The 14,566-nt window shown below is 38.7% G+C and overlaps 1 protein-coding gene across 6 annotated transcripts in view; it reads left to right on the forward strand.

Moving 5' to 3' along the window:
- The first annotated feature begins 828 nt into the window (after positions 1 to 828).
- Positions 829 to 14,566, forward strand: part of ROCK2 (Rho associated coiled-coil containing protein kinase 2) — a 182,768-nt gene continuing 169,030 nt past the window's right edge. For all 6 annotated transcript variants that reach the window (XR_011164608.1, XR_011164609.1, XM_069068910.1 and 3 more), the window contains exon 1: positions 829 to 1,067. Coding sequence is in view for 4 of the 6 variants with exons in the window: in XM_069068910.1 (XP_068925011.1) it covers positions 930 to 1,067 (138 nt within the window). In the remaining 2 variants the exon portion in view is untranslated. The remainder of the gene's footprint in view (positions 1,068 to 14,566) is intronic.

The following is a 14,566-nucleotide window of genomic DNA, read 5'->3' on the forward strand; positions in this document are numbered from 1 at the left end:
ATAGGAGGGAGAGAGGGAAGAGCAAAAAAGAGGGAAAGAGGGAAGAGAAAAAGGAGAAAGGAGGGATAAGAGGATAGCAAAAAAGGAGAAAGGAGGGAGAGAGGGAAGGGCAAAAAGGAGGAGAGAGAAGGAGTGGACGAGGAAGGGCAAGGGAGGAGAGAAAACAGGGAAGGTGCGGAGGAAGAGCAAAGAGGAGGACCTGGAAGGAGGGCGAGAAGAGGAAAAGGAAAGGGAAAGGAGAGAGCAGGAGAAAGGAGAGGAGCGGAGGTGGGGAAAGCAGGAGTGGGAGGAGGGAGTCGCGCCTAGAGCGAGCGCAGCCCGGGAGGGGCGGGGCGGGAGGGGCAGGAGCGGGAGGCTCGCACCGGGGGCTTGTGGGTAACGGGGGCCGCGGCGGCCGGAGCCGGAGCCGGGAAGCCCGCACTGGGCGTGTGAGGGCGAGTGTGAAGAGGGGACCGAGGAGCGTGCAAGGCGCCGAGCAGCGGCAGGGCGACTATGGGGCCGGAGCGGCGGCAGCGGCGACAGCGGCGGCAGCAGCAGCGGCGGCAGCAGCGGCAGCGGCGACCGTAGCTGCCCCTGCCGCGGTGCGAGCGGCGCTCCGAGCGGCGGCGGCAGAGGCGGCCTCCCGGCCAGTCCCGTCCCGTCCCGTCCCGCCCGGGAAGGACCGGGGCGGCAGCGGCAGCGCCGGCGGCTCCACTTCCCTCCGCCCCCCTCAGGGAGCGGCGCCCCGAGCGGGACGAGGCCGGGTCCTGTCCGGTGGATGTTGGCGCGACCGGGCGGGAGTCCAGGAGACGGCCCGTGAGGCAGGGAGCGGCCCCGAGCCCGAGCCCGGCCGGCCCAGGCCGAGCCCCTAGCTTGCAGCGTCTGGGCGGCGCTAGGCCCCGGCGAGGGGGGGGCGGCCCCGAGCCCCGAGCCCTGGAGGCGGGAGCAGGATGAGCCAGCCGCCGGCCGAGAAAATGTCTGGCAGCACGGAGGTGGTGCGGTGGAACTGGGCCTTCGCGAACCGTCAGCGGCTGCTGGAGGCCTTGCTCTGGGACCCCCGCTCCCCCATCTACGTGGAGAGCCTCCTGGTGAGCGGGCGGCGGGCGGGGAGGGGGCTGCGGCAGCTTTGTCTAGGGCCGTTTGTGCCCGTCCCCAGCGGAAGACCCCCACCCCCGACCGACCCTTCATCTGCCCTTCAGTGTCTGTCTCGTCGCCCCACCCTATCCTGCTGCCATTCCTCCCCCGCCCCGCTGCCTAGGACCGGTCTCTTCCCTGCCCCCTTCCCCGACGGAAAAGGGGGGTCCTCGTTTTAGCTCCCCGCGTTCTCCACCTTCTGCTGCCTGCGATCAGATTAGGGAACCTGGTTCTACTCCATCCTTAGCCCTTGCCCCCCACTTCCAGGTTGAAAGTTGGAAACCCCATTTAGACGCCCCCACCCCACACCCCAACTCCATATTCCATCACCTTCCCCGCTGTCTGAAAATGGGGACCTGTTTAGGCAGTCTTCTTACTCTGTTTCCCTCTTAGCCCTTCCATACCATTTGTTATCAGGGCTAGACTGGGGGAACCCTCATCAGAGCCACATCTCTTTAGGAATGAGGATGTGCCTGAAAGTGTCAGGGGACCCCCTTCCTCGCCATCAAAGTCAGAGTCTGACACCAGCTGAGGAAGAGGGGATACACGGAACTGCCTAGAGATGGGGGCTGGGGTAGGGGACTAGAGTCTCCAGGTTAAAGAGACTCCTCCTTAAGCCGTTCCCCAGTTCTGACTGGAAATGTAGAGGTTATAGGACTGAGATCGGCTCTTCCCCCTTCCCTACCCACTCTCCCCCCCTTCCTTTAGTCCTGTTTACTTCCCCTTTTCACCAACCAGCTTTTTGTTGGATCACAGGAAGGTAAAAGTCTGAAATGTTTTTCTGCATCTCTAAACCTTCTATAATGTTAACATATCCTGTTTTGAATCTTCCCAACTTTAGAATGCCCTCAGAATTGTTGCACCAGACATTGTGAATTAATTTGAACTGTAGAACGGACATATTTTTCTCCCTCATCACTTTCCAAATACACCAAGACCCAATTCCATATTAATAATCAAGTAAAGGCTGATGGTTGGCTCTTGAATCATCCAGTAAAGAGGGAACTTGCTTTCGAAATGAGTAATATAGAATTGATTGCATGATTCTTTATTTTCGTTAAGATTGAAGATTGTGACAGTTTGTTATGGGTTTGAGGTGCTTATATGGGAAAGAATGTGGCCTCTATACCCTGGAGAGGAAAAGAATTGGGAACAATTCTTTTGGATATTAGATTTTATCCCTCTGACTAGAATTAGAGAGTGTGATTTTTGCTTTTTTCCTCCACGGTCTCTGAAAACATTGGAGATACTAGTTTCAATTCAGTAGCTTGGTGACTACATCCTGAGGAAAACTGTTTCTCTTCCTCTTTCCTTTGACTGACTTCTTATTTCAAGCAGTTATCCTTTGAGGTTGCTGGAGTCATTTGCAGAATGACTCAGTCCTATTTGTCCAAAGAGCTGGAACTGAATGAGCAGCTTGTCTATCTATGTAGTGTACTGGGTGTAGCGATCTGCTGCATTGTATCAGTAGTGTTTAAAGTTTTCATGTTTTCAAATTTTTACTTGGACTGCTTAGATCACGTGACCACTATGGGCTGGAGGAAGTGCTGACTTGGAATGGGATAGACTACATAGAGGGCATGAGTTTTCCTAGGCTAGAGGGGAAAGAATTGTCTCTGGGCTGTACTCCCAGCATTTTCACTTTGGTATTTTGCTGGGAAAACTTTGACCTAAGGCCAGAAAGATCAGTTAAAAATAGTACAGCAAATCTGAAACTTTAATCAGGTTAATACTTAACCCCTGGCCAAAATCTTTTCACACTTTGCTTTGTTTCTTGAGTCTTTTAGAGATGATAATGATCATTATTATTGGGCTATTTTAAGGTTGGACTTAGGCAGATTTACACGAAGAAGATGATGCTATGCTGTGCTAGAAGATATTAAATCACTTAAAAATTCATATTTTTTTGGGAACAGGACCTCCTGGTATCTTCAGCTCTGGAGAGAGAACTTGTGTTCAGATTTCTTCTTTAACTCCTGCTTACATGTATTTTCTTGGGTAAATGTTGAGTTTCAGTTTCTCATGGGAAAAATTAGGTTGGACTAGATGGCCTTTGCAGTAGCTTCTGATTCTAGATATATAAATTTATGAAACATCACATGTACTTATAGTACTCCTAGTTCAATTGTTAATTTATTTAAGTAATATTTTAGTCTAGTGTAGTAATAATCGTTGATTATATGTATGCAGTACTTTAAAGTTTACAAAGTACTGTACAGAATGCATTCTCCTTTGATCCCGACAACAATCCTGTGGGTTAGGAACTGTATTACTCCCATTTTACTGAGAGATAAAGTACTTTGTCCAAGGTCATATAGGTAATAAATGTGGGACTGAGGGATTCACTTCCAGGTCTAATGACTCCCTAGTCCATTCTCTTTTGCACTGAACCTGATGTTTGCATATTGGGTGCTGTTATTATTGATTAATTTGATGTTCATTGTATCAGTGATTAAAAACTGCACTGGATGTTATTTCATGCTTTGGTTATTTTAGTTGAATAAAATTAAATCTCTATAATTTGATAATCTAAAATTATAAGTTCTCTTGGAATGCTTTTTCTTCTCAGAACTAGAATTTGAGTTCTTATTTTGAAATTGTAAGTATTTAAATTTTAGCTTCTTTAGAATACTTGGTTTTAATTCAGTGATCTGTATCAAATGTAGAAATTAAATGATGAAAAAGAATAATTTTTATAAGTTTATATTTTGAAGCGTGTTTCCCTAGATACTGGTAGCTACTTAATTTTAAAGATTTTAAATTTTCAAATATGAAATATAGTCCAGATAAAATTTTTTCCCAGGGGTATTTCTCACATGTGTACAATCAGCTTTCTTTTTATGTTTTTCCTATATTTTTTAGGTTTGTCACCAAAAATTGATAAATTTTTAGTTTTTTAGCCTAGAAAAAATGAAGTAGTTTTCTAGTGGATATAGCAAAGAAGTAATAAATTCTATAGAGGAAATTTGAGAAAACCAAATAACCTAACTGATATTTTCCATCCAAGATAGTTAACATGAAATTGTCTATGTATAAAAAATACTTGTGGCATTTTGGGAGGTGGGGCATAAAAATAAACTTGATTTCCTATTTTGCTTCAAAATTTCCATTTCCTCCGTTCTACCCTACTCCCTACTTCCCATTACCTCTACAGGGTTTTATAGATTCTTTTAGTATATTTCAAACCCCAAAGGGTTCCATAGCCAAGTTAGTTTGGAAAACTCTTTACAGGACTATAAAAATAAGGATTAATTATAAGTACAGAACAGATGCACAGTGTTTTTTTTCCTGCTAAGTATATTTTCTTGTATATACTGGTAGTAGCCTGGCTACTAGCTTGGCTTTAAAAAAATTGAGGAGAATTTTTTGCTTTCTCTTAAGAATATTGTTTTATCGGCAGTTTTTTTTTTTTGTTAAATAATTTTGAATAAGTAATACTGATTTTATCAGAATTTATATCAGGACAACTGAAAATCACTTAACCATTAGGAGGCTATAATCTGAAGGATAATACAAACCATTGTATAGACCGAATTATTTTGTTGTTTTTTTTCCTGGAGAGATTGGTTGCTTTATGCCAGACTTTAGATTCTAGAGCATGTTATTTGAATTTGAATCCTGCTTTAGACTCTTCCTAGCCATGTGACCCTGGGCAAGTCACTTAATCATTTAACCTTAGTTTCCGAATCTGTAAAATAGGGATAATAATAGCACCTACTTCACTGGGTTCTTTTAAGGAACAAATGACATATCTAAGGCACTTTGCAACCTGGAAGTACTCTATACTATAGTGGTTGTTATTAAAACAACAGTGGTTGTTATTAAAAGTGGTGTTGCTTGGAAATGAAGAAAAGGTTTCAAAGTAATTCAGACTGTTGTAGTAAGGATGTAAGGCAAGGATTTTTGATGGAGATGTGCATTTGAAAAATATTTATCTTATTTTCATAGTATTTGTAGGATTTTTATAGTCAACTTTTAGGGAAAGACATTTCTTTGAATAGTTTTGTTAGGATTTTATACTGTTTTTCTAAATACTTTGGCAAAAGTCGTTATATTTTGGTGTTATACCAGAGGATTTATGCTCTTTATAAAATCTTGTGCTCCTTAAAGTTGAAGCAGTTAAAAAAATTCAAAGGAACATGTGGACCACCATATCCTTTCTTCTTCTTCATCATCATCATCATAATATTCATGTTTATATAACATGATTCTATTTTTGAAGTTCTTTCTGAACAAAAATGTAGAATTGTTATCTTTATTTTACATCTGTGGCAATTAGGTACTCAGTGTTATTGCTTTCCTCTATAGCTCCCCCATTCCCCTACCCTCTCAGCTGACAACCTTGCCTCATTTTTCACTGAAAAATTTGGACCATTCATGGAGATCTATCTCTTTTCCCAGGTTCCTCATCTTACCTCACTTAGAAGCCTTCTGTCATCTCCTTCACTCATTTAACACACATAGTGTTCCTGGAAAATAGAGTAGGTGCCTAGTAAATACTAGTTGACTGACTGATTTCGTATTACAGATATCATAATAAGTGTAACTCGTTCACCCAGATTTTTTTGATCTCCCCAATTCCAGTGTTCTTTGTTCTATATTATACTGCCTCTTGTGGAAGCATTGATTTTATCTGGTTTAATTAATAGTAACCCATGGGATTCCTGGATAAAATATAACTATTTTTCAAGCTGGTTGTAGAGATAGTAGGTAAGAAATGATTTTAAATATTGAAATTTAAAGCATAAAACATTTCATTTGACATATTTCTCTTTATCGTATCTGCAAAATGAAGGTAATAATGCTTGTACTACTTACCTTACAGTGCTATTTTGAACCTAAAATGAGATAGTCTATGTGAAAAACTTAAAAAACTATAAAGTACTTTACAAATTTCAGCTATTATAATTTATAAATATGTGAATTGATCACTTATCATACTGATTAAAAATTTGTGAACTGGCTACCACTCAGTTATCTAATTAATATAGAAGTTGAGATATATGTTCTTATTATTTAGTTTATGAATTTATCTTATTGAAGATTATCTTTTAAGACCTACTTCATTGGAAAGAATACCAGTAGTCATAGGACTTGAGTTTTAGTTACGACTTTGTCATTAACTTGCTAAGTGATCATGGGCAATTTATCTAATCTCTCTGGGTCTAAATTGAATCATAAATGAGGAATTTAGAACTAGTTGATCTCTACTTTTCTTTAGCTTTAAAATTCTATAATGCTTTGCCTCAGAAAATTTGAAAGGTAAAAAAGTGTATATTTTATTGCAATTTCATTTGTATGTTTTTGTGTTAATGATAATAATATAAGATAATAGAAGAGAAGCAAGCCATTTTAAATTTTATTATAAAGGAGAAGAAAGCAAGATATATTCAGACATGTACTTTAGATTTTCAGAGAGCAGATTCCAAAGAATATGAACAGGGTAAGTAGAATTCCTGGACTCAAATTTAATTAAAAATTTATTAATCACCTACTTTGTGCAAGGCAGTATGCTTGGTTCTAGAGATAAAGACAAATTTAATAGTCTGAATCTCCTGTATTTTTTTTTTGCCTTTTTTTTGGTAGGACAATTGGGGTTAAGTGACTTGACCAAAGTCATACTGCTAGTAAGTGTGTTAAGTGTCTGAGGCTGGATTTGAACTTGGGTCCTCCTGACTTCAGGGCTGGTGCTCTATTCAATATTTTGAATATTGAATATTGCCACCTAGCTGCCCCTGATAGTCTGAATCTTCAAGGAACTTGATTCTTTTAGGAGAAGATGGAATGTGTGTGCAAGTATGGTATAGGGAAAAATGTAGTAGAGATCAGTAACAATTATGAAGGCATATATTTTAAAGGGTCATTGGATAGTATATAATATATAGTTGGATTTTGTTAGTAATTTGACTTCATCTACTGAGTAAAAGAACCCCAGGGCCATCAGAGTACACCCATTCTTAGATGCAGGAGCCAGGTTTGGGATTGGGAGTTCTTTTAGCTCTTAGACAATGGTTTAACCATTGTGTGAGGATATTTTGGATGTTTATCAACCACATTTTGTATTTTTATACTTCTTGGTGCTTCAATATGTTATTTTGTAATTATTATTCATATTAATATAAAATATAAATTTACATGTATGATGGAAAAAACATTAAACACTTACTGTGTTCAAAGTGCTGTATGAATACAAATAGAAAAGTAACAGTCCCTGCTTTCAAGGATCTTATATTTAATAGGAGGGAGTGCTTTCAGAATGTTTCAACTGCCAGGCGGAACATTTCCATAGTCTTTAATGTGCAGCAGCAAAGCAGATGGTAATGCATGCCTCTTTGCAGTTTCCACTGATGAAATCATATCAGTTTCTGATGTTGAACCATTTGACAGTGCTAAAGACTTGGGTGATAAGGGCTTTGTTTTCTTGGTCCTTAGCAGCTGTGGCAACAGCACCATTAGAAACAGTTGTCAGGCCAAATCTTTATGAGGGTTACTTCTATGGATATTGGCTATGGGGGCTGTCCTGAAAGCAGAACGCTGCCAGTCTCAGGACTCTTTGGGTTTACCTGCTTGTCAATGGCAGTTGCTTCATAATTGGTGGTAACTTGTCTCTTTTTTACATTCTGTTCCCTTGACTGATAGCTTTGAAGCTTGGGCTAGAAGCCTGGCCAGTGGTCTGGGTTGGGAGAGGAGGGGCATTGTTATTCCCTAGGCTTATGGTCAGATCCTAAGTTATCTCCATCAGGGTCAGAGAGGAGGTTTGAGATAAGAATGAGTGAGGTTAGGACAAAATAAATACTGTTGGTTTTCATGCCCACAGGGAGGACATAAAATCTGTATTTGCAGATTTTTGTGTGTCCTATCTTATTGGTTGACCATATGGATGGGATGCTAAAGATAAGCTAGTGTAATACACTTATTTTAGAGGTGAGGAATTTGAGGCCCACAGAGATTTAAATGACTTACTCTTGGTCACTCAGGAAGGAAGTGGCAGAGACAGGAGTTGAAACCAGGTCTTCTCCAAATCCAGGACTCCAGATTCATTGCTCTTTCCACTGTGTTATTTCTTGCTAAAGATACATTTATTTGACAGTTCGCAACCTTTGCTCATATAGTGGTGTAAGAATTATATAAATTATCCAAGTTAGGATAACTGTTCTGCAGTTCTTGTTTCCTTATTTGTCTCATATCTTTCAGTCTTAGGGGTTCATTTCACTCCTTTGCTAAAGTTCAGTTCACTGAAGTAGGTATTTTCAGTTCAAAACAAATGAAAGATGTTCCCTTCTACCCTCCAGAAGCAATAAAAAATTCCTACTAGCATTAGAAATCCTTTATTTCTTAAAATCCTCAAGGAATTAGAAATAAATCTTTTTATGTGAACATTGGACAGAGACATGTGAAGAGTTGTAGAATCATAGAATTAAGAGTCATGATGAACTTGAGGTGTCGTTCATATTCACTTCTCATACAGTATGGGAATTGGATCAGTGTTGAATGTTTTTCTTGATATTCCTTTTTTTTTTTTACTTTCATTAAAAGAGATAATGGGTCTGGCTTTCCAATAGCCACATTTCTCCTTTCACATCTCTGCAGCTGAACATGGTGTTATGGTACAGAGGTAACAGTTCATGCATAGTAATTGCTCTCAGTTCGCTTGTACCCATCTGGAGAAAATAAAATCTGGGTTTACAGAAGGTAGAGTGTGCTGTTTTCTTGGTTGACTTTAAGCACTTTCTTAGACATAACTTCTTTAGTGCCTTTGGATCTGAGAATTCCTGGAAAAACACATTCATTTGTTTCTGCTTTCTTCTCTCCATTGAGAAAGACCAGATCTTTTCCGTAGGTTATTATTCACATTAATTTCTTCCTTTTTTTTTTTTTGCTTTTTGGAGGGGGGAAGGCAGGACAGTTGGGGTTAAGTGACTTGCCCAAGGTCACATGGCTAGTACGGGTTAAGTGTTTGAGCTTGTCTCCTGGCTCCAGGGCTGGTGCTCTATTCACTATGCCACCTAGCTGCCCCTATTCACGTTAATTTAAAAAAAACTTGATATCAGCATAGAAAAATATGGTGTGGTGTACAAGACAATGGGTACTATCTCCTAGTTGTCAAATAGCTGGAAGTGTCAGAAATTTTGGGGTCATGAGAGTGTAAATGGGAGAACCTTCGGATACATGCTTCTCCATCCACAGCAGATACGGCATAGTTTTCTAGTAACTCTGTGAAATGTAGTTATGCTAAAGTATAAATTGATAGCACTCAGTTTTAGATGTGTTGGGAAGAGATGTGAGCAGATGCCTGAAAGAATTTCAAGGTAGCTGTAAGGCCAGTGGTTAGAGATAAGTTGTTTTATTTTTTTCCCCTTGGAGGTAGTACAGTTGCATCTTTGACCTGCCTCTCTCTAATCTTTATAGAATTATAGATTGTGCAAGGGACTTTAGGTCATGTAGACCAACTCCTTTATTTTACAGATGAGGAAACTGAGGCCAAGAGTTTAGGTGACTTATAAAAATCACAAATACTATGGGGGATTGAGACAGGGGATGCCAATATTAGTATTTTTTTCTACCACATCATCTTGTTGACGTGTCAGTTATGCTGTCCTTATGTGTTTGTCACTGACTCCTTGCTTGAAATTGGAGCTGCCAAGTGTCAGAAGCTGATAGAGAAAAATAATTTTTATCTAGGTTTTCCTAAGCCCATGGATATGCTCTAATATGATCTGAACCTCAGATTCATATTCTAAATGGCTACTACCATATAGTGAATGTGGATTATGATGAAATGTGCCTCTTCTTTACCAGCTTTCCCAGTTAGTTGACCTAGCCACCTGGTAAACATTTTTACCACTTATGAGGTCTCTTGAATCAAATAGACTAGAAAAAAGAGAGGATTAGTATTCTTTCAAGCTGTTGTGTGTTTAAGTACTTTTGCATGCACTGAGTTTATACACATGCACACACATGTACTTTCTCCACTGTTAGACTTATTTCTATTTTGGGATTTTACACTTGCTACAACACACATACACACCTGGGAACACAAAATATGCTTCTGAATGCTTGTCATTTTTTAAAATTTGAGAGGTAAAAAGCCCATTTTTTTCTAGACGAGTCATTCCAAAGAAAAATTTTAACTGATTTCACATTTTTGCCTAGGTACCCTTGTTTGCCTTGAGTGGTGTGTAGACTTTATATGTAGGTATTTTTGTCCTGTATTTCTTTTCGTGTGTGTAAATTAATGAGAACATTACTCTTGAGGTACCTTAATCAATTGTTCTTGGATTTATTTGAAATCTACATCCTCATAGTTTCTTTAGGGCTGAAAGATACCTGAGAGTTTTTATTTAGTCCCATTCTTTCTATCTAGGCTTAGGCATACATAGGTTAAATGGCTTCCTTAAGTCACTTCAACATATTGCTTCTATTTTTTTCTTCTGGAGTAATATTCAGTAAGCTTGTTACTTCTATATAATAGCTTTTCAACCATTTAGATATAGTTATTTCCCATTAGTTTTTTATTTTCTTGGCAAAACACTTAAAAAAAACAAAACAAAACAACACTGGCATAGTTTCCAAACTTTTTGCCATTTGTGATCATCCTCATATGCACTGTACTTTGTTAGTTTTTTTGTGAAGCTAATGATGATAATAACTACTAGTGTTTATATAGTGCTTTAAGGCTTGCAAAGCTGTATGCATATATCCACTGATTTGATCCTCACAATAATCCCGTGAGGCAGGGGCTATTATATTACTAGCTCCATTTTGCAGATGAAGAAATAGGCTTAGTAGAGAAGTGAAGTGATTTTCCCAGGTTCACACAACTAAATATGTGTCTGAGTTACAATTTGAACTCAAGCCTTTCTGACTCCCTTCTTATGCCATTTAGCTGAATGTAATACTTGAGATAAGTCTGATTATCTCAGAGTATAAATCCTATTTCCCATGATTGAGATCTGTTAACTACAAGTCACATAAGATGCTCCTTTCTTAGCTACTGTATTGCACCGTTTCTCACATTAATTTTATTGTCAAGTAAGTTTTTTTTTAATATGAAAAACAGATGTTGACTATTCTAGGCCAAATCTTTCTTATCTTAGGTTTCTTTGATCCTTTGAACCTAAATGCAGAGCTTTACATTTATAACATTTCATCCTAACTGGATGAGATCATTTTGAGTCTTTATTCTTTCATATCTTTGTATCAGTTGCAAATTTGATAGGTATATCTTCATTTAAATAACTGATAAAAATGCTTTAGGGGTACAGAGGCAGAATATTGTGGCATTCCTTTCAACTTAATTTCAAATCATGAGTGAAAAACCTTGGGGGTAACGTTGTTCAACCAACTGCAGATACATCTAACAGTCTTTATTCCAGCTGTCATTTTATCTTCTTGTCCATAAGAATATCATAAAAGATTTTGTTATATGCTTTGTTACAAACAAGATGAACTATGTATTTAGCTTTCTCTTTTTTCTGTCAGTCTAGGAATATTATCAGAAAAGGAAATTGAATTAGTTGGGTATGACTTATTCATAGTGAAAAATGAATAATTCATAATCCTAGTGATCACTTTAAAGTGCTATATTAATGTTATTTTGAGAGCATAGCATGATTGAGTAGAAAGAGTACTTACTCTGGCTAGGTGAAGGTATAAGACTAGAAGTCCCCTTAGCTCCCTTTCAGCTCTGTATCTCTGATTCTTTGACTTTTTCTAAATTTTCATAAACCATTTGGTCATTTAGAGGACTTTTTTTGAGGATTGCCATAGTTAGAAGGTGAAAAATCTGTGATTATTTGAATTGGGGGGAGGTAAGACTGAAAAGTATTAATAAAGAATATGTGTGTTGTGTGTATTTGTGTATGTCTTTATGTATGTCTTACAGAGCATAGTGACAGGCTGTTCTTTGTTTTCATTGAAGACAAGATCAGGGCAAGTGACTTAAATGGCAACACAACACCAATCAATCAGCAAGCATTTATTTTTGTTGTTCAGTTGTTTTAGTTATGTTAGATTCTCCATGATCCCATTTGGGATTTTCTTAGCAAAGACATTGAAGTGATTTGCCATTTCTTTCTCTAGCTCATTTGACAGATGAGGAAACTGAGGCAAACAGGGTAGAGTGACTTGCCTAAGTGTATGAAGTTGGATTCTACTCAGGCCTTCCTAACTGTAGGCCGACACTTTATCTACTGAGACACCCAGCTATCCTTATTCTAGGTATGGGAGACAGCTAGTGCAAAGGCTTAGACACAAGACACACAGTTGACTTGGAGCCAAAATCAGCTTGGAGTCAAAAGACCTGAGTTTTGAATCCTTACTGATAAGTCCCTTGGTCATAGACAAGTCACTTCACCTTTATTTACTTTGGGCACTTCTGGTGGTAAATATTCAGTTTAATTCAACAAGCGTTACTGAACTCAGTGTGCTAGATGCTGGGGATACAGAGGCAAAAATGAAAAGAATCCCTGACCTTAAGCAGTTTTATATTATTGAAGTATATACAGTGTATATATAAACAGATATACACACATATTAGTTGTTTTTTTTTTCTTTTTGGAGGGCAGTTGGGGTTAAGTGACTTGCTCAAGGTCACACAGCTAGTTTTTATATTAAGTGTTTGAGGCCGCATTTGAACTCAGGTCCTCCTGATTCCAGGGCTGGTGGTCTATTCACTGCGCCCCCTAGCCGCCCCAACACACATATTGTTTATTGTTGTTGTTTGTCCTTTCCATGTTCTAAGAGGACCAAAATGACATCAATGTTGGGATCAGTGTACAGTGTGTTTGACTGTGACTCTACCACAAATTGAGCACAAATAGTTTGAATGAACGTTCAGAATGGAAGCATCTCTAAATTTGCACATCTCACATTTCTTTCTTTTTAAAATTAATTTATTGCATTTCTTTTTTTTTAAATTTTTAAATTTTATTTTATTTTTCAAAGCAATTGGGGTTAAGTAACTTGCTCAAGGTTACATGGCCAGGTGTTTCTGGGTGGGTGCTAAGTGTCTGAGCCCGAATTTGATCCCCAGGTCATCGCGACACTGGAGCTGGTGCTCTTACTCGATGTGCTACCTGGCTGCCCCTATTGCATATCTTTTAAACTACTTTTATTCTGTTTTGCTAACAAAGCCCAGAATCTTTTGATGCATGCAGTCCATGCTAGATGGTTCTCTGCTAGTGTCTCCTGTTATCTCACAATCGATTCCAGAGCTTTTCAGAGAGACTTTGAGAGTATCCTTGTATTGTTTCTTCTGACATCCATCTTGGCATTCAAATCATGTGACCAGCACATAGGAGTTGTGTTCTCTGTAATAGAATTTGAATGCTTGGCAGTTTAGCTTGAGAAAGGACCTAAGAGTATGGTGCCTTATCTTGCCAGGTGATCTTTGGAATCTTCACACATATGTATAAATAAAAGCCTCACTTAACACTAATAATAATGATAGCTAACATTTATATAACTTGCTATGTGCCAAGCACTTTACAATTATCATCTCATTTGATCCTCACAACACCCCTGGGAGGTAGGTGCTATTATTCTATATTATATATAGAATAACAGTATATTATAGATATATACATATAATATATAATTCTATACAATATAGTATATATAATGTATATTCTAATATGTCATATATATTATTATTATATTATTTCTGACCTCTGAAAATGGGGGCAGGGGAGGTACATTTTCTCATGAATTGCATTTCTGAAAGCATAGTTTGTGGCAAATTACTGATTATTCTTTCCCCTGTAAAGAGTAGATCTAATAGCACTGAATTAGAAGGGATACAGATATGATCACATGATCATAGGTATAAAGTTGGAGGCAACCTTGGTAGTTATCTAGTTAAACTCCATCATTTTACAGATGAGGAAATTGAGACTCCAAGTTGAATAGGTAGCTTCCCTAAGGTCATAGCTATAATAAGTGGTAGAGCTGGGATTTAAACTCAAGTTCTTTGACTCTAATATCAATATCCATTCTACTAGTTTCATTAAAATCCTAAATAATGGCAGGTAGCATGGCTTAGTGAACAGGATACTAAGTCTGGGAATCAGGAAGATGTAGTTGAACCCACAGTTGAAGTTGTACACCCAAACTCTGACTCCCTCTCCCTCTCTCCGTCTCTCCCCCTCTGAAATATAGAAACAGTTTATTAAGGAACAATAATTAGGATTACCATAGGATTTTTATGCAAGACAAGATGATGGGAGAAATGAAATACAACATACAGAAAATTAAGCAAGAGTCAAACCCCCAGAATTACCTATCCAGCAAAATCAGTCAGGAAATGGACAGTTGAGAAACAGACTTTGAAAAGCTTGCAGAGACATATATGCACTTCTCTAAAGTCTTAGTACAACAGGCAAGCTTCCCAGTAAAAAGATAAACAGTTAACACAACTTTTGCTTCTTCCTACTTCTCAAATCAAGATAAACCA

The sequence above is a fragment of the Petaurus breviceps genome, unplaced genomic scaffold (genome assembly GCF_028583685.1).
Source record: "Petaurus breviceps papuanus isolate PSGF00001 unplaced genomic scaffold, PetGlider_PUasm1.0 90775, whole genome shotgun sequence".
NCBI classification, from domain to species: Eukaryota; Metazoa; Chordata; class Mammalia; order Diprotodontia; family Petauridae; genus Petaurus; species Petaurus breviceps.